The 19896-nt window shown below is 46.2% G+C and overlaps 1 protein-coding gene across 3 annotated transcripts in view; it reads left to right on the forward strand.

The window, feature by feature from the left end:
* The window catches only part of TMC4 (transmembrane channel like 4), a 1453434-nt gene that overhangs the window by 959241 nt on the left and 474297 nt on the right, over positions 1-19896 (forward strand). For all 3 annotated transcript variants that reach the window (XM_073602282.1, XM_073602283.1, XM_073602285.1), the window contains exon 11: positions 7374-7471. In XM_073602282.1, coding sequence (XP_073458383.1) covers positions 7374-7471 — 98 coding nt within the window. The remainder of the gene's footprint in view (positions 1-7373; positions 7472-19896) is intronic.

The raw sequence follows: 19896 nt of genomic DNA on the forward strand, positions 1-19896 counted from the left end.
ACAAACATGAGAGTGGGAGGCCTTAACAGCTGGTGAGTTTAAACTTCAGAAGGAAATGGAATCACATCACTGAGGTGTGGTGAATATTTTGATCACAGCATCACGAATTGGAGACACCTTCACTTTTGGAACCCTTTTTTACTAATTTTTTTCACAATATATGTGGACTTTATTTCACTTTGTATATTTATATACATTTTGTTACATTTTTTCCAATGTTTATATATAATTAATTTTTTTTAGCATTCATCCCAGCAGCCTAGTATTTGGAGGCTGTTTGGGTTTGGGTATCACGATATCATTCTCTCACATCTATCACGAGGTGTTAATAGGATTTACAGTTCACTTATTATATATTGCAGATTTATTGTTTGTTAGATTACTTCTGCTCACTGATTCAGCATTGTTTCAGTGTCAGAATTCACTAGGTATTTTATGCACATTTTCATGAGTGTATATTTTTTATGCTACATCTATAGTGTGTGTATTTTTGTTTGGTCGCTCTTACTCACCCCATACACATATTCCTTGTGATTCAATGCACTTCCAGTCCACTCTACGTCATTAGAGTGTACGCTAGCGCTTGTCTCATCTCCACAGTCAGTGGGAACAGCGCCACTATTTCATCTTCACTATTGAGGGGTGGATTCAATTTTTATATATACATATAAACACAACATGTCAAGAACTTATACAGATTGAACAATGGACTCAGGGACTATCAAATGGGTGGAAAACCTTCTGTCTAAGCTATTCATGAGATTCCACACTGGGAGGAGCTATAGCTTTACGAACCACCAGTGCATGTGTCCGCGGACGCAAGCCACCTATCCCAGATTTTATTGTACTTATCTGGACAACCTCTGTTAATGTATATGAACTTCTTGTAGGGAAGTGTGTTATTTATATCTATTTTCCAGTCGTTGAAGCCGGGGGAATGGGAATCCACTGTCTGGCTATAATTTTTCTAGCAGAAAACAATGTTTCATGCAAGAATGTTTTAGTGAATTTGTCCATCTCAGAATAGGGGAATATCCCCAGTAGGCATTGTTTGGGGTCCAGGGTCAAAGGGGATCCCATGTCATCATGGAGGAAATCCACAATCTGCTTCCATAGACCCTGAAGGACCAGACATGCCCAAATTAAATGGAAAAATGTGCCCATCGCCTGGTTACACATTGTACAGGAGGTAGAAGACTGTTGCCTAAAGCGGGCGATTCTTAGGGGGGGTAAGATATGATCGGTGCACAACATACAACTGGGTCAACCTGTCAGAAAGTTTGGCTGATACAGTCTTGCATGAGTCAAGTGCTTCACTCCACTCCTCATCCTCCAGCGGACCCACCTCTCTTTCCCATCTTGGTTTAAGCCTGTAAGCTAGCTTGGTAGATGATGGGGTTAGAAGCATGACATAAAAATCAGAGATCAGCCTTCGTGGATCCACACCCTTAACTACTGCTATGATGACATTGGGGGTAGACTGTGGTAAAGGTTGGGGAAACTGAGTTTGAGCTGCATGGTGCACTTGAAATAATCTAAAGAGCAGGCAATTGGGCAGCAGGAACTTTTTGGAGGTCCTCAAAGTTTTTAAGTTTGCCATCAGAAATTATGTGGTGCAAGTAATATATCCCATGTTCGCTCCATATCTCTGTGTCAGGGATCGAGAGAAACTCTGAGAGTAATTTATTGTGCCATAGAGAGGTGTAGTCAATTTAGGGGTCATTAACATTTTAGAGGCAATGTCCCATACGTGCCTATATTGGTACAAGAGAGACCCATGGTCTCTTTTGGAGTTATTCCCACTATGACCCACTGCGATTGCAGTAAGTGGATCCATAGTTAGTTGTGCCCACTGTGGACAGAGGAGTGTGAGGAATCTGAGTCTGTCAGTTTTGTCTATGTGGTATAGCTGAGACAGTTGGGATGTGAGGTAATAGAGATTCAGGTCAGGGAGGGCCATTCTGTCCAGGTCAGTAGGGTTCTTAAGGACTCTCCAGGCCAGCTTGTGTCTGTTGGTACCCCAAACGAATGTCCTGAGTATGGCCTCCATTGATTTAAAAAGTTTTAAGGGTAAGTATACGGGTGCGTGCCAAAGCATATACAATACTTTAGGTAGTAGTATCATTTTAATGATATTAATGCGGCCCCACACACCGAGCGGCAGTCTCGCCCACACCTGAGTCTTAGACTTGATGAGATTGAAAAGGGGCTCTATGTTCAGGGATATATAGTCAGCCGGTGTCCTATTTACCAATACTCCAAGATATTTGATAGTGTTTACTCACTGGAGTGGTAACTGTTCCAGTAGCTCGGGAGAGGAGAAACTATCCATGGGCAATATTTGGGATTTCTCCCAATTAATTTTATGGCCGGAGAACTGACCAAAGTGTTCGATCATATGTAATGCCTTCTGAAGAGATGTGGTAGAGTCGGCCAGATATAGTAACGTGTCATCTGCGTATAAGCTATTTCAGTCAGGGATCCAAGGCAGAGACCCTGGATCCAGGGGTCCTCTCTAATGGAGATTGCAAGGGGCTCTGCTGCCAGGGCGTAGAGGAGCAGAGACAGTGGGCAGCCCTGCCTAGTGCCCATGGATAAGTTAAACGTCTGAGAGGCCCTCCCGTTGGCCACTACCTTACCCTTGGGCATCAGATATAATAATTGAAACCACTTGATGAAATTAGGTCCAAAACCAAAGCTACGTAGGCATCCCCAAAAGTATCGCCACTCCACCGAATCAAAGGCCTTGGCGGTGTCCAGAGCCACCACCACCAGGGACCCAACATTAGTATGTGTCGCTTGTAAGTTAATATATCATTTTCTGAGGTTGAAGGAGGTGTTACGTCCCGGCATAAATCCAGCTTGGTCTGCATGGATCAAGGTTAGTATCACTTGGTTAATGCGGAGGGCAAGTACTTTGGCCAAAATCTTTATGTCTACCTGCAGGAGCGATATGGGTCTATAAGATTTCGGGAGTCCCGGGTCCTTGCCTGGTTCAGGTATGAGGATAATAACAGCCTCGCCCATTGATGGGGGTAGGGTGAAGCTGTGGAATAAATGGTAATAGAGGGACAAAAACTTGGGAGTAAGTATCTCGCTGTATTGAGCGTAAAATTCTATGGGTAACCCATCTGAACCTAGGGCTTTGGATCTGGCGAAGCTCGCGATCGCTGTGGTTATTTCTTCGAGTGTAAGGGGTGTGTCTAGCATAGCCATTTGGGTGTCGTTTAGCTGTGGGAAGGTAATTCCTTCTAGTAGATCCTCCAATAGAGCTTCAGTGGTGAAAAATTGGACGTGTAAAGCTGAGTAAAAAAGTCCCTAAATTTGGTAGTGACAGCTTGGGGTTCTGTGATCTTTTCCCTGTTAGGGCCAGTAAGTTAAATGACAGTAGGGAGTCTATCCTCGCTATGTGCTAGATAGGCCAACAGTTTACCCGCTCTCTCCCCGTGTTCAAACAATTTTTGTCTGGCAAAGAAAAGTTTTCTTCTGGCCGTCTCATGTTGTAGCTGGTTGACCACCCTGGTTTGTAATACAGGATACAGGAGGTCAGAGTCAGGCGTGCGTGTAATTTAAAGGATTCCCATACTATATCTGGGGATGCAGATTCATCATTCTCTAAAAAATAGGTTCTCATACTGTTACTAAGCTCGTCATCCTCCGATAGCAGGGTGAGCCAAAACGGATTCAGGCGCCATGTACGGGGTGGTTTGTCTAACAGGACGGAAAGGCTAATCCAATATGGGCTATGGTCTGAAAGTAGTCTAGGGGAGAACTCAGCTCTCAGTAATCTTGGGGCAAGGGTGTTGGAGATAAGTATGAAGTCTATGCGGAACATGGTGTTATGAGTGTCTGAGAAACAGGAGTAAGCTCGGTTGAGCAGGAACTTAAGACGACAGGTGTCAGTGAGACTAAAGGAGGTGACGAGTCGGGAGAATCTAGTGTGGGTTGGAGCTGTAGTAGGTAATGGTGAGGGTGACAGTTTGTCTAATGCTGGGTTCAGGGTAACTTTAAAATCCCCTAGCCACACTGCCCGAATTGAGGGATGACGAGTCATATACAGCAAGCCATCTGTAACTATAGCAGAACTAAATGGGGTAGGTACATAAAATGCCATCAGTAGGAAAGGTTCACCACACAATTTAACAGAAAGAAAGACATATCGCCCCTGTGGGTCAGACTGGACATCACATAGCTCAAAATGCACTATCTTGGCAATCAAGATTGAGACTCTGCATGCATGAGAGGAGTGGGATGAATGATAGGCCCACCCGATCCATGGCCAGCGGAGTGACATCTGGAGCCGATGTGTCTCCGTCGGCACATTGTTTTTTGAGAAATTTGAAAACTGCAGATCTCTTTACCTTGCCCCAAGTCCACGTTCCAAGTAAGCAGTTTTATCAAGGCCATAGGTCAGACATTAAGACATATCGTGAAACAGTAGTGGCCCGCCCCTCCCGAACATATGGATCACATTCCTGGTCTAGTATGAAGACATTATGCATATTACATGAATAAAAGGTTTGCCATCTATGCAGTATCAGTGTCAGCCTGCATTCTGCTGTATTGCATTCCATCAAGTAAAAACTAACCTCCCCCACCCCCCTCCCCACCCTGCATCTCCCCCAACTGATGCGGGTATGTGCCCAAAACCAAAGGTAAGTGACAACCGGAAACAGGTAAAAACAAAATGTCCTGCTATGTAAAAAATATGCAGCGATCGGTCTGCATAATTGGTGCGGTTGACATGAGGCCCACAAATAAAGAGCAACAGGCTCTTCTTATACTGTGAACCAAAAATACAGTGCAGGGTCAGTGGGAGCCAAAGCCCTGCAGTCACATAATAGAGAGATGTATGCTCCGGTTGCTGGGGGGGTGAAAATTCTCTGTGTTATGCATACGGAGTGTAGGACTGATTGTGCTCTGCAATTACAGTCTCTAGGGTATGTCTAGGGACCGACCAGTCAGGCCCTGAGTATAGGAGACCCCCTTTGCAAGTTACAGTTAGGTGGGATTAAAGAACAAGAGGGTATATGCCACGGCAGCCAGGGGAGGACAACAAGAAGGTAACAGCATTCGATGCATTTGCAGACTACCGCGGCAGTGCGTAATATGTGGGTGATGGTGACGAACGATCAGTAGTGCCGATGGACATGTACAGCCAGGTCACTCTGCTGCCCTTCTGGAGGGCTCTGGGAGCTCCAACCAGGTAAGGACTTCCTCAGGATCCTCAAAGAAGAACACTCTGCCATCTCTCTCCACTCTAAGATGAGCTGGAAATAGCATAGAGTACTTAAGATGTTGTATCCGGAGCCTCCTCTTCGCCTCCATGAAGCTGTACCTCGGCAGAAAAGTCAGGGAAGATGGCGATCTTAGAGTTTAAGGTGGATGCTACCTTCTTCCCTAGCCATGCGCAGCGCTGCATCTCTGTCCTTGTAATTCAAGAATTTCTCTATAAACGTGCGGAGGGGGGTGCCCCCTGGGGAGGAGGTCTGGCAGGCATACGGTGGGCCCTTTCCACTGCTAGGGTAGGGGAGAAGGCCTTGCATCCATAGGTGTCAACAAGAAGTTGCTCCAGGAAGGTGGTGGGAATTTTGCCCTCAGCAACCTCGGGGAGCACGATGAATCGGAGGTTGCACCTCCGGAGCCTATTCTCCATATCGTCTTGCTTGCTCCGGATCTGGTTGATTTGGAGCTTCATACGATTTGAGCTGATCTGGAGAGACGTAATGGCGTCCTCCACCACTCCTATGCGTGTTTCGGCTGTTGTGACCTGCTCACTGAGTTTTTGGAAGTCCTGTCGTATAAGCGAGATGTCTACCGTGACCTCCTCTATTTGGGCTGTCAAAGACGTCCGGCAGAATGTGATCGCCTCGAGCACTTTTTCTGTGTCACCTCCCAGAGCGTCCCGCTTGCCATCCGCCATCCTCCCCAGCACTTTCTTTCTCCTGGCGGCAATATTGATCCAGTTTAGCCAGGGTGGCCTTTGGTGTTTTCGGCGGAGTCATGGCTAGTATCTGTGGTGGTCCTCACCCCCACTGTATCAGGCTAGTTAGGCTGTCCTGGAGGATATAGAGCTGTGAGTCAGGAAGACCGGGAGGAAATATTGGTCAGCAGGCCGGGTGGAGCAAGATGGCCGCAGACCTCCAGGACTAGGCTGAAGCCGCAGTCTTTCCTGAATGTGGCAGCCGAATGTGGGATCTCCACTCCGCGGAGGCCGCCGTATGGTCGGAGAACAGTAGAGTTGTGGCTGCAGGTGTGCAGGGTCCTCAGGGGGTCCTGCTAGGTTGGTACCGGATATTGCCAGAGAGCAGGATGAATTAGAAAAGGAGTAATGGACGGAGCACAGAGCACACACGTCCTGCTCCATGCTATGTCAGGCCACACCTCCCAGAGGATTGTTAATTGTTTTGTCCACAAGTGACAAAATGCAGTGGACTTTTCCCTATACAAGAGATCATTCTCCATCTAGCTGGTCAAAAAACATTTGTTAGTTTATAAACATAGCACAGTTTCAGAGTAATGCAGTTTTCTTCTAATGCCCCGTACACACGGTCGGACCTTGTTCGGACATTCCGACGACAAAATCCTAGGATATTTTCTGACGGATGTTGGCTCAAACTTGTCTTGCATACACACGGTCACACAAAGTTGTCGGAAAATCCGATCGTTCTGAACGCGGTGACGTAAAACACGTACGTCGGGACTATAAATGGGGCAGTGGCCAATAGCTTTTATCTCTTTATTTATTCTGAGCATGCGTGGCACTTTGTCCGTCGGATTTGTGTACACACGATCGGAATTTCCGACAACGGATTTTGTTGTCGGAAAATTTTATCTCCTGCTCTCCAACTTTGTGTGTCGGAAAATCCGATGGAAAATGTCCGATGGAGCCCACACACGGTCGGAATTTCCGACAACATGCTCCGATCGGACATTTTCCATCGGAAAATCCGACCGTGTGCACGGAGCATTAGTCTTCAGGTGTGTGTGGATAAACTCATCCCATTGTTCAGAGAATTTGTTCTGTATGCCAGCTTGTTAACAGACCAAATTGATTCAATTTCTGCCTCTTGGGACAGTCAAACTTATCCTGACACTGTCCTTTGACCTATTTGAAATCTGGTCCCGTGGATCAAATGGATAAAAATTATAATATATATATATATATATATATATATATATATAGTATATTTTTAAGTTCTAACAGATTACAGAAGCTTTGCCTTTCACACCTACAAGAACATGATGGAGTTTTCATTCAAAGATACAGTATATGCAATGTCAGAGACTTATTCAATATAAGATTGATATTATAATATCCAAGAAACCCCTTTTAGATGGTTATGTAACAAATGCAATCTCATATCTTGCAGTGCTGGGAGACTCGTGTGGGACAGGAAATGTATAAGCTCTTGATCTTTGATTTTCTGACTGTCATGGTAATTATAATACTATTGGATTTCCCTCGAAAGTAAGTATAATCTTCCTTGATTAATCTGATTTTAAAGACATTTATAAAGTAAAACTATAAGCAAATCTAGAAATGACACATATGCTGAAATCTGTCACCAGCATTAACACAGCAATTTTTTATTTTAGCTGAGTTCCCTCTGTAACATTTTAGGTTTTGTTACCTGTTTATTCTTCCAATAGAACTATATTTTTTTCACTTTATTAACAGGATAAGCTGCCCAGCCAATGTGACAGTTACAGAGGTTGGAAAAAACCATATTACGCTGTTGGGACAGCAAAAACAAACTGTTGCTATTGATATGAAATGAGTGACTGCTCCTACCTCCACCAACAATTACTGGCAATTACTAGCTGTCATAATGACAACAATGAATAACTTTGTGTTATTCAATGTATAAAATGATACTTGCCAATAGTTTACAAGTGCCATTCTGTAAATGTAATATGCATGACCTTCAGCTGCATCTAGTAAACCTTTAGGCTCCATTCACACTAGCGCGTTTTTTGATGCATTTTGCATTTTGCAGAAATGCATGGGAATTTTTTAACATGGGTTCCTATGGAACATGTTCACATCAATGCTTTTTTGTATCTCTGCGTTTTTGGAAAGGGTCGGGGACTTTTTTTCATGCAAAAAGCAGCGTTTTGCATGTAATGGATTTCAATGGACAAGCATCAAAAACGCAAGTGCACCGTTTTTGCAGCGTTTTTGCAGCGTTTTTGGTGCGTTTTTGCCGTTTTTTTTTTATTTTTTTTTTATTTTATTTTTTTTGTAATTTTTTTTTAAGACTGTAAAAAAAAATGAAAAAAAAAAAAAAAAACGCAAAACGCAAATCGCGGCAAAAACGCCGCAAAAACGCTACAAAAACGCTGCTCAAAAACGTGGCAAGCATGAAAAAAAAACCTCCAAAAACGCTCAAAAGCAACATGCATAGGTGTGAATCGAGCCTTAATCACAAGCCGATGGCTGCAGTTATCAGCTTGTGCGAGTTTTGTTGGCTCCTGGCTTGAAAGTGATTCAACAGCTCAATGGCTGCCGATCACTTTCACAGAGCTGGCAGCATGGTGCCTCCCCCTCCTTCCGGCAGCCCCCCTCCTCCCGCGGCTCCCCTGTTCTTACCGGTGCCAGGAAACACAATTACCGGCTAGGGGAGAGAGATCGCTGTGAGACTGAGGAAAATCCATTCTTCAATCTCACATGCAAATAATGAAACTGGAAGCAATGTCACTTCCGGTTTCAGATCCACCATTTTCTGGCCATTACAGTAAGGGGACACATCTAACCAAGCCAATCTGTGCTTGTTTAGATGGTGTGAAGGGCAGGGGAGACATTGTGGTTTATTAGACCCTAAGTCGCTGTCACCTGCTCTATGCTATCACATAAAGGTTTATTAACCCCTTGTGATAGCTATCAAGTAAAAATAAATAAATAAAAACAAATTAAAAATATAAAATTATATTAAAATATATAAAAAAAAATTTTTAAACTGCCGTAACCCCCATTGCCCTGCACACCTGCGCAAACGCAAGCCCAGGGTGTGCAAGCATATGTGAATCACAGTCGCAGCACACGTGTGACACATTGCTGTGAGTGAGAACAATACTTCTAGCACAAGAGCTCCTAGTTAACTCTAAATTGATGAGCTGTAAAGACTTTTAAAGCATCACCTATGGTGATTTTTGGGCACCAAAGTGTTTTTGAAAATAAAAAAAATATATATATAATGTTCTGGGGGTTTAAGTAATTCCATTGTCAAAAATGTAAGATTTTTACATTTATGCGACAAATAAAAAAAATTGCTTAGCAACCAAACTGGATATGAAGAGACTTAAAAAAAGACTACAAGTAAAACGTGTGTGACTGCTGTGGAACTTTTTTTTGTTGTTGCTATATTATCCTTCTGCAATGAGGACAGGGTTAAACTAAATATTCATTACTGCAGGAGTGCAGCAGCCATCTTTAACCACTTCCCGCCTCCGCCCACCGTCAAATGATGGAGGGACGGTGCGGCTCTCTTTCTGGGGGGACGTCATATGACTGTGCCCCAGAATGGCCGCTATAGTGCGCCCGCGGTGGAGCACAACACGGTGATCGTGACCGCACCATGTTGCTAGGACTGCTTGCTTGCGTCTATCTAGCAAGGTTACTCTGTGGTATAAGCAAGGAAGCTGAGATTTCTGCAATGTGTAAATGTGCTTTTACTATACAAAGATGCTGTACATACAAAACTATTACAATCTTAGGAATACAATACAAGACTGACAGAAATCTATAACAAGCAAAATGCCTATCAAATGAACAGCCTATAGTCTATATCGGTACAAATACTCTTAAAAGTTACTTATCTTCTGTTACTGTGTGTTCATGATCTCCATTGGCAACGATGCTTCTTGGACACCAGGCAGTGTTCTTGTATCATGAGTGGCAGCTTCTGATCTTCAAACCATGATGATGGTGTGTGCGTGTGTCCCTAGCTTATGCCTGAATCCCCCTTTTATGTGCCAGGCTGTTTACCATAGTTACCAAACAACAGAAAACATACCTGTTTGTTTCTTGTGTACTGTAGCAATAGAGACAATAGCCTGTTGAAAACTGTAACAATACCCCCATTGTATAAAACAGAATTTGTTTGAGAAATCTACTCAAGCCAAAAACTGACAATATCTCTATGACCAACCACTATTGTGTAATGTTATGTCTCATGTATCGTAAGTCTGATTAATAAAAAAAATCATATTGTAACAAACGCAACACATTCCGCCCTAGATTTTTTTTTCTCAGGCTACACACAAAATCTCTTCATTACTAAACTCATTCTAAACATTAATTTTCCTTGAATGCAACACCTCCCATTTCTGTCACTGAGAAGGTGTTTCAGTCTTTAACTAAAAAAGTTAATTAGAAAGTCCATTCTAAAGTTCTTTAGAAACAAGTCCAGGCTTGTAATACATCAAAGGCCTTGCTCTCCACAGCTCTTGCGATCTTCTGTCATTCTTTCCATCATGTAACCACTTTTCTCTGGTCTTCCTATGGATCAAATCGGAGACAGCCTGTGGAGTGGAAAACAAAGCAGATTATCTGTTCCTTCTAATAATACATAAACAGTAGATCCAGGCCCTTCAGCTAAAATCTCTCCTCTAAATGGCTTCTTGCCTGGATATCTGACTAACACTTTGCCCCCTGCCTGTACACACTCCTGACCCTCCCAAAGAACATCAATAGGGAGGAGAGGAAATATACTGATATTTCCCAGAAGATCACTGCTGTTTATTTTGGAAGGTTTGCTGTTATGTAGCCTCACTTTCCACTCTTGCTGGGAAGTATCCACTAACCAGTCAAAGTCCCAGCCACTGTCTTGAAGCTCATCTGTCAATGCAAATGTAACTTCAAACCTTCCTGCTAGATTCCCTCTCATTCCTAGATAGGCTTCAGCTTCAGATACGTCACTCTTGGTTTCTATGTCATGGGAAGCAGTAACATAGTATCTGTTCTTTCAGGAACCTTACATAAATACTGAACTCTGCACTCCAGTTGTGGAATCTGTGCCCCAGCCCCTACCATCCTCTCATATGGTGTGCTTTTGGCTACTGGCCTAGAATTTAACAACATGACTGCCTGTATGAGGACCCGATCCCACCCCCTTAGTGTATGTGTGGGTGTAAGTTTGCACATCTGGTCCTTCAATAGCCCGTTGTAGCTTTCAATCAAACCAGCTGCCTGTGTATGGTATGGGGTGTGGCACAACCAGTACACTCCAGAATCTTTGGCCCACTGCTGTACTGTTGATCCAGCGAAGTGTGAGCCGTTATCACTTTGGATTTGTTTGGGACAACCATAAGCAACGACAAGTTTCTGAAGCGTTGCAGCTTGATCTGCATGTTTGCAAGGATGAATAAGCATAAGTCCTGAATAGGTGTCCACTGCCGTGCAACAATATCTCAGTCCATTGTTTCCCCGGGGTAGGGGACCGATGAAGTCGATCTGCCAGATCGCTCCAGGCCTCTCACCCCTCTTAATCGACCTGGTGGAGTACTTTTGCAATGGCCATTGTCGCACTTCTCCACACACTGTACAGTTCCCTATTACAGTCTTTATCATGTCCATGGATATAGGCAATCCTCTCTGCTGTGCCCATTCATATGTTGCTTTCCGCCCCAAATGTCAAGATTGCTTGTGGGCCCAGTTGGCCAAGTTCATCAAGACAGGATCAATTGGCACAACTGCCTTCACTTTGGCGATTTCATCTGCAACTCTGTTATAGTTCTCAAAGTCTGGGACTAGGGGCACATGTGCATTAGGGATGAGCTTCGTGTTCGAGTCGAACCCATGTTCGACTCGAACATCGGCTGTTCGATCGTTCGCCGAATTGCGAACGTTATGGGCCGTTCGTGCTAAATTCGTGTGGCGCGTCACGGCCCATAATTCACTGCGGCATCGCAGTGCATTGCTGGCTGATGATTGGCCAAGCATGCACTATGACCCGCATGCTTGGCCAATCACAGCGCCGTCAGTAGAGAGAGCTGTAATTGGCCAAAGCCAGGGTGGCTTTGGCCAATTATGGCTCAGGGGATTTAGTACACACCCCACACTATATAAGGCCGCCTGCACGGCGGCCCTGTGTAGTGTGTGTTCCGGTGTGCTGAGAGATAGAGAGAGAGAGAGAGACAGTGTCATTTGATTTGAGTTAGATAGATTAGGCAGAACAGTCAGTCAGTTAGCTGCACTTACAGTGTATTGTGTATATATATGCATCCCAGGTGTTGCATATATATATATACACTGTATTCAGTTTAGCTAGATCCGTTCCTGTTATCTTCTATCTAGACTATTTACATTTAATGCAGTGCGTCCTGCTCACAGTGTTCAGCTAGATCCGTTCCTGCTATTTACATTTAGTGCAGTGCGTCCTGCTCACAGTGTTCAGCTAGATCCGTTCCTGTTATCTTCTAGACTATTTACATTTAGTGCAGTGCGTCCTGCTCACAGTGTTCAGCTAGATCCGTTCCTGCAATTTACATTTAGTGCAGTGCGTCCTGCTCACAGTGTTCAGCTAGATCCGTTCCTGCTATTTACATTTAGTGCAGTGCGTCCTGCTCACAGTGTTCAGCTAGATCCGTTCCTGCTATTTACATTTAGTGCAGTGCGTCCTGCTCACAGTGTTCAGCTAGATCCGTTCCTGTTATTTACATTTAGTGCAGTGCGTCCTGCTCACAGTGTTCAGCTAGATCCGTTCCTGCTATTTACATTTAGTGCAGTGCGTCCTGCTCACAGTGTTCAGCTAGATCCGTTCCTGTTATCTTCTAGACTATTTACATTTAGTGCAGTGCGTCCTGCTCACAGTGTTCAGCTAGATCCGTTCCTGCTATTTACATTTAGTGCAGTGCGTCCTGCTCACAGTGTTCAGCTAGAGCCGTTCCTGCTATTTACATTTAGTGCAGTGCGTCCTGCTCACAGTGTTCAGCTAGATCCGTTCCTGTTATCTTCTAGACTATTTACATTTAGTGCAGTGCGTCCTGCTCACAGTGTTCAGCTAGATCCGTTCCTGCTATTTACATTTAGTGCAGTGCGTCCTGCTCACAGTGTTCAGCTAGATCCGTTCCTGTTATCTTCTAGACTATTTACATTTAGTGCAGTGCGTCCTGCTCACAGTGTTCAGCTAGATCCGTTCCTGTTATCTTCTAGACTATTTACATTTAGTGCAGTGCGTCCTGCTCACAGTGTTCAGCTAGATCCGTTCCTGTTATCTTCTAGACTATTTACATTTAGTGCAGTGCGTCCTGCTCACAGTGTTCAGCTAGATCCGTTCCTGTTATCTTCTAGACTATTTACATTTAGTGCAGTGCGTCCTGCTCACAGTGTTCAGCTAGATCCGTTCCTGTTAAATTCCTACTGACCGGCAGGCTTGTCTGGTTACAGTATATAAAGCTACCTGAAGAAAATTACAGGTGTTCTATTTGATCCTATTAGTACCACGGTCAGGCAGCTAGACTATTTACATTTAGTACAGTGCGTCCTGCTCACAGTGTTCAGCTAGATCCGTTCCTGTTATCTTCCTACTGACAGGCAGGCTTGTCTGGTTACAGTATATAAAGCTACTTGAAGAAAATTACAGGTGTTCTATCCCAGCTTAGTGCAGCTACAGGCCATTAGTATGTCTGGAAGGCCAAGAAGGAGAGGCAGACAGTCACAAGCCAATAAGAGAGGGCAAGCAGGCTCTGTGTCTAGTGCTGGTCGTGGAGACGGTGCATCCTCATCAGCACGTGGCCATGGGACACGCTTGGCCTTTTTTTCGGCAGCTGGCCGTGTTGAGCCGCAACATGCGGAAGACTTGGTCGAGTGGATGACCAAGTCGTCCTAATCCTCCTCATCCTCTCTCACCCATGCCCAGGGTGCTTTGTCTGGCAAAGCAGCTGCCTCTTCCCTCAGCTCAATGTCATCAGTGACTCCTTCCCTAGCTCCACCATGTCCTCATGAGGATTCCCTCGAACTGTTTGACCACAGTGTTGGGTACATGCTCCAGGAGGATGCCCAGCGTTTGGAAGGCTCTGATGACGATACTGAGCTCGATGAAGGCAGTAACATGAGCACGGACAGAGGGGGTGCCCAAGAAGGACAGCAATCTGGCAGTCATGCTCCCCCTGCTGCAGCATACTGCCAGGTTTGCTCCAGTGATGAGGAGGGAGGGGATGATGAGGTCACTGACTCAACGTGGGTGCCTGATAGGAGAGAGGAGGAGGAGGAGGAGGAGGAGGAGGAGGAGGAGGAGGCGGTGGCACATCACCAACGAGGCAGGATGCCCTCCAGGGGCCAGCCTAAGGGCAGCACATTGACTGCATCACACCCCAAAGCTCCACATGTGCAGGGCGCTGCAGTCTCTGCGCGTTATTCAAAAAGTTCTTTGGTGTGGGCCTTTTTTGAGACGAGTGCATCAGATCGCACCGCTGCTATTTGCAACATATGTCTCAAGCGTATCTCGCGTGGCCAAAACATCTCCCGCTTGGGTACCACATGCTTGACCAGATATATGTTGACCTGCCATGCAGTTCGTTGGCAAGCGTATCTAAAAGACCCACACCAAAGAACAAAGAGGATCTCTCCTTGCTCCTCATCAGCTGAGATTTCCAACCCCACTAGACCTTCAGTCCTCTCTGAGACCTGCAGTGAGAGGAATGAAGGTGTAGAATTAGGTGTGTCACAGCCAAGTACTTGTGGGCAATCTGCTTTTGGTACACCGACGTCAGATTGTACATGGCAAATTTCCCTGCCCCAGCTGCTGCACCGCCGAAAGAAGTTTGCTCCCAGCCATCCACATGCCCAGCGGTTGAATGCTAGCTTGGCAAAATTGCTAGCACTTCAACTGCTGCCTTTTCAGTTGGTAGACTCTGCCCCCTTCCGTGAGTTTGTGGAATGTGCGGTTCCTCAGTGGCAGGTACCCAAACGCCACTTTTTCTCACGGAAGGCGATTCCGGCTCTCTACCGGCATGTGGAAGGCAATGTCCATGCCTCGCTGGACAGGGCGGTCAGCGGTAAGGTGCATATTACCGCTGACTCATGGTCCAGCAGGCATGGACAGGGACGTTACCTAAGTTTCACGGCGCATTGGGTGACTCTGCTGGCAGCTGGGAAGGATGCAGGACAAGGTGCAGTAGTGTTGGAGGTTGTTCCGCCACCACGCCTCCAAAATGCTGATTGTGACACACCTCTCTCCTCCACCCCCTCCTCTTCTTCTTCCTCCATGGCCTCTTCCTCGGAACCAGCGGTGCTCCGTAGGCGTTCAAGGGGCTACGCAAGTACGCAGGCCAAAAGATGCCATGCGGTGCTTGAGCTGGTGTGCTTGGGGGACAGGAGCCACACTGGGGCAGAGGTTCTGTCAGCTCTGCAGGGGCAGGTTCAGAGGTGGTTGACGCCACGCCAACTTAAGGCAGGAATGGTGGTTTGCGACAATGGCACCAACCTCCTCTCTGCCCTCCGACAGGGACAAATGACCCATGTGCCCTGTTTGGCTCACGTCCTTAACTTGGTGGTGCAGCGGTTCTTGGGCAGGTACCCGGGCTTACAGGATGTCCTGAGGCAGGCCAGAAAAGTCTGTGTGCATTTCCGCCGGTCATATAATGCCAGTGCTCGGCTGACGGACCTCCAAAAGGAGTTTAACCTGCCCAAGAACCGCCTAATCTGTGACATGCCCACCAGGTGGAACTCAACGTTGGCCATGCTGCAGTGGCTGCACACGCAGCAGAGGGCCATCAATGAGTACCTGTGCGACTATGGCACCAGGACAGGGTCAGGGGAGCTTGGTTTTTTTTCCCCACGCCAGTGGGCCATGATCAGGGATGCATGCACTGTCCTGTCACCATTCGAGGAGGCCACGAGGATGGTGAGCAGTGACAGTGCATGCATCAGTGACACTGTCCCCCTTGTCCACCTGTTGGAGCACACGCTGCGTGGAATAATGGACAGGGCACTTGAGGCAGAACAGAGGCAGGAAGAGGAGGACTTCCTTAGCTCTCAAGGCCCCCTTTATCCAGACAGTGTTCCTGCGTGCCCGCCGATCACACAGGAAGAGGACGAGGAGGAAGAGGAGGAGGAGGAAGATTGTGTCAGTATGGAGGTGGAGCCTGGCACTCAGCATCAGCAGCAGTCTTTAAGGGATCAGTCCCAAGAAACACATGGACTTGTACGTGGCTGGGAGGAGGTGGCTGCGGACCATGTCGTTCTTAGTGACCCAGAGGACTCCGGACCGAATGCCTCAGCAAACCTACGCTGCATGGCCTCCCTGATCCTGCAAAGCCTGCGTAAGGATCCTCGTATTCGTGGTATCAAGGAGAAGGACCAATACTGGCTGGCAACCCTCCTTGATCCACGTTACAAGGGTAAGGTTGCGGACCTTATCTTGCCATCGCAGAGGGAGCAGAGGATGAAACATCTTCGGGAGGCCTTGCAGAAAGGTCTGTGCAACGCGTTCCCAGAGACTGGGAGGTTACAAACTCCTGTTTCTGGACAACGTGTTGCTGAGGCTTCGGTCAGTCAAAGAAGGAGCGGTGGAGAAGGTGGCCGTCTGACCGATGCGTTCAGACAATTTTTTGGTCCGCAGCCCCAAGGTATGATCGGTTCCAGCAACCATCGCCAGCGTCTGTTTTACATGGTGCAGGAATACCTAGGGGCAAGATCAGACTTGGACACCTTTCCCACCGAAAATCCTCTGGGTTACTGGGTCTTGAGGATGGATCACTGGCCAGAGCTTGCACAGTATGCAATTGAGCTACTGGCCTGTCCTGCATCCAGCGTTCTTTCGGAATGCACATTCAGTGCTGCTGGAGGCGTGGTAACCGATCACAGGGTGCGTCTGTCCACCGACTCGGTCGATCGGCTGACCTTCATAAAAATGAATGAGTCTTGGATCACCACCAGCTACCAAGCACCTGATGCTGATGTAACCGAATAATTTTTTTTGAAATCTCAGATCCCTTCAAAGACTGCCTATGCTGATGCTGAGTGACTATCCCTGAGTAATTATCCTCTTCCTCCTCAATCATCACGCTGATAGCTTGTAAGAACATTTTTGGTTCTGGGCGCCACCACCAGTGCCTAAGGCACAATTTTTCAGCCCCTGTTTAACAGGGGCGTGTAATTACAATTTTTGATGTAATACTTTGCAGCAGGGCTCGTTCCTGCATTCCAACTAGAGTGTCTGTGAGGGGTTGCAGTGTTGTGGCACCAGCACCAGTGCCTAAGGCCCAATTTTTCTGCCCCTGTCTAACAGGGGCGTGTAATTACAATTTTTGATGCAATACTTTGCAGCAGGGCTCGTTCCTGCGTTCCAACTAGAGTGTCTGTGAGGGGTTGCAGTGTTGTGGCACCAGCACCAGTGCCTAAGGCCCAATTTTTCTGCCCCTGTCTAACAGGGGCGTGTAATTACAATTTTTGAAGCAATACTTTGCAGCAGGGCTCGTTCCTGCGTTCCAACTAGAGTGTCTGTGAGGGGTTGCAGTGTTGTGGCACCAGCACCAGTGCCTAAGGCCTAATTTTTCAGCTCCTGTTCAACAGGGGCATGTAATTACAATTCTTGATCTAATATTTCACAGCAGGGCCCTGTGAGGGCTTACAGTGTTGTGGCCACAGCAACACCTAAGGCCCAAATTTCTGCTGAGTATATAGGGCAGGACCCTACTTTCAAACATCTAACTTACAAACGACTCCTACTTGCAAACGGAAGAAGACAACAGGAAGTGAGATGAAATCTACCCCTAGGAAGGGAAATTCTCTCCTGTAAGAGTTAATATGGGAAAACAATTTCTCCTTTTCACTGATGCTTTCCAATCCTTGTTCCACAAAAAAACCCAAATTTTCAAAAAACATTTTTCATTGGGACAAAAAAGTGAGGTGAAATCTTCTGAAGAGGAGGAAAGACAGCAAAACAAATGTCACAGGGGTGATAACCCTTCCCTATGTTTTCCAAAAAGCTTAGAAAAGATTTTTTGGCTGGACCTAAACATGTTAAAAATGTTCAAAATTACAAAGAGATTCTACTTAACAACAAACCTACAGTCCCTGTCTTGTTTGCACCGCCTGTATACTGCTGTTCAGAGTATATAGGGCCTGGTGGCCCCACACCTTTCCTTATTTTAATTTGGGTGCGGGGTTCCCCTTAATATCCATACAAGACCCAAAGGGCCTGGTAATGGACTGGGGGGTACCCATGCCGTTTGTCTCACTGATTTTCATCCATATTGCCATGACCCGACATGACATTAAACCCGCAAGCAGTTTTAAATGAGATTTTTTCCTTTAAAAATGACATTTGGTGCAGGGACTGTTCTAAACATGGGAAACACGCGTCACTTTACAGGCATACTATAGACACCCCCCAGGTACGATATTTAAAGGAATATTTCACTTTTTTTTTTTTTACTTTAAGCATCATTAAAATCACTGCTCCCGAAAAAACGGCCGTTTTTAAAAGTTTTTTTTGCATTGATACATGTCCCCTGGGGTAGGACCCGGGTCCCCAAACCCTTTTTAGGACAATACCATGCAAATTAGCCTTTAAAATGAGCACTTTTGATTTCGAACGTTCGAGTCCCATAGACGTCAATGGGGTTCTAACGTTCGTGCGAACTTTCGGTCCGTTCGCGGGTTCTGGTGCGAACCGAACCGGGGGGTGTTCGGCTCATCCCTAATGTGCATCAACATGCCCCACTTTTATGGTGCGGGAGTGAGCTTCCTTCCAGATGTAGTCCCAGACTTCCTTGCCTCCCCACACCATATTTCCATGAATCATCCATTCATTGGACTTCCACATGGGCATCCAAGTTGTCAGTGCTTTAAAAACCGCCCAGCTGTCAGTGTAGATAGTGACATGGGAAGAAGGATCCTCCTGAAGAGTCATCACCACAGCTTTCAACTCTGCATACTGACTGGACCCTCCAATTCCGGTCTCCTGCAGGACTGTGTCTGTACTTGGGTTGTAGGCTGCTGCTGTCCATTTATGTCCAGACGAGGTGACTATGGCTGAACCATCAGTGAACCACGCTGACTCCTTCATGTCTTCTGACAGAGACTCAAAGGGTGGAGCCTCTTGAATGGGGAATGACTGCAGCACAGGAATTTCTTCTAGCCAGGTGCTGGTAAAGTGGCAAGCCCAGCCAACTGTTTTGAAATGTCTCTAACATCCCCAGCTGCAATACCCCCTCTTTCTTGAAGGTACCACTTCCATTTCATCAGTGTCTGGTTCTGGGCTACAGCTGCCCTAGTGGTCAGTCCATTATCTCTCACCCATCCTGCTATTGGCAATGCAGTATGGATGGTGACTGTGTCCTTTCCTGTAATGGACTCTACATGTTGAAGTGCTGTGTAGACCCCAAACAGGTACTTCTCTAGGGGCGTGTATCTCTTCTGTGCCCCTGTCAGTTGTTTGGACCAAAATCCAATGGGTATTGCTCTCAGTCCTTTCTTTTCATTTGGCTGCCACAGACTCCAAGATATGGTACCATTCTGCTCCACTACATCCAGCTTAAATGGTACTCCTTGTCTCATAGGTCCTAATCCCTGATGCTGCAAAATAGCTTCTTTAGCAGCCAGGAATGCAGTCTGCTGCTCTGAACCCCATGAGAACTCAGTCTTTTTTCTGGTGACATTATATATAGGGCTCAGAATCAGTCCAAGATGTGGGATGAATGATCTCCAGAACCCCACAACTCCAATGAACTTCTGTGCCTCCTTTTTGGTAGTAAGGGGCGACAGCACCCGGATAGTTTGCACAACTGTCTCTGGAAGTTTCCTCTGCGGCCCAGTCCACATCATTCCCAGGAATTTCACTTCTGTGGCAGGTCCTTGGACTTTGTCTCTGTTGATAGCCCACCCTCTGTTCTCCAAGTGCTCTATCAGCAGGTGCAGTGCTTCAGTTACATCTTCTTTTGTTCCAG

This window comes from Aquarana catesbeiana, linkage group LG10, assembly GCF_042186555.1.
Source record: "Aquarana catesbeiana isolate 2022-GZ linkage group LG10, ASM4218655v1, whole genome shotgun sequence".
Classification (NCBI taxonomy): Eukaryota; Metazoa; Chordata; class Amphibia; order Anura; family Ranidae; genus Aquarana; species Aquarana catesbeiana.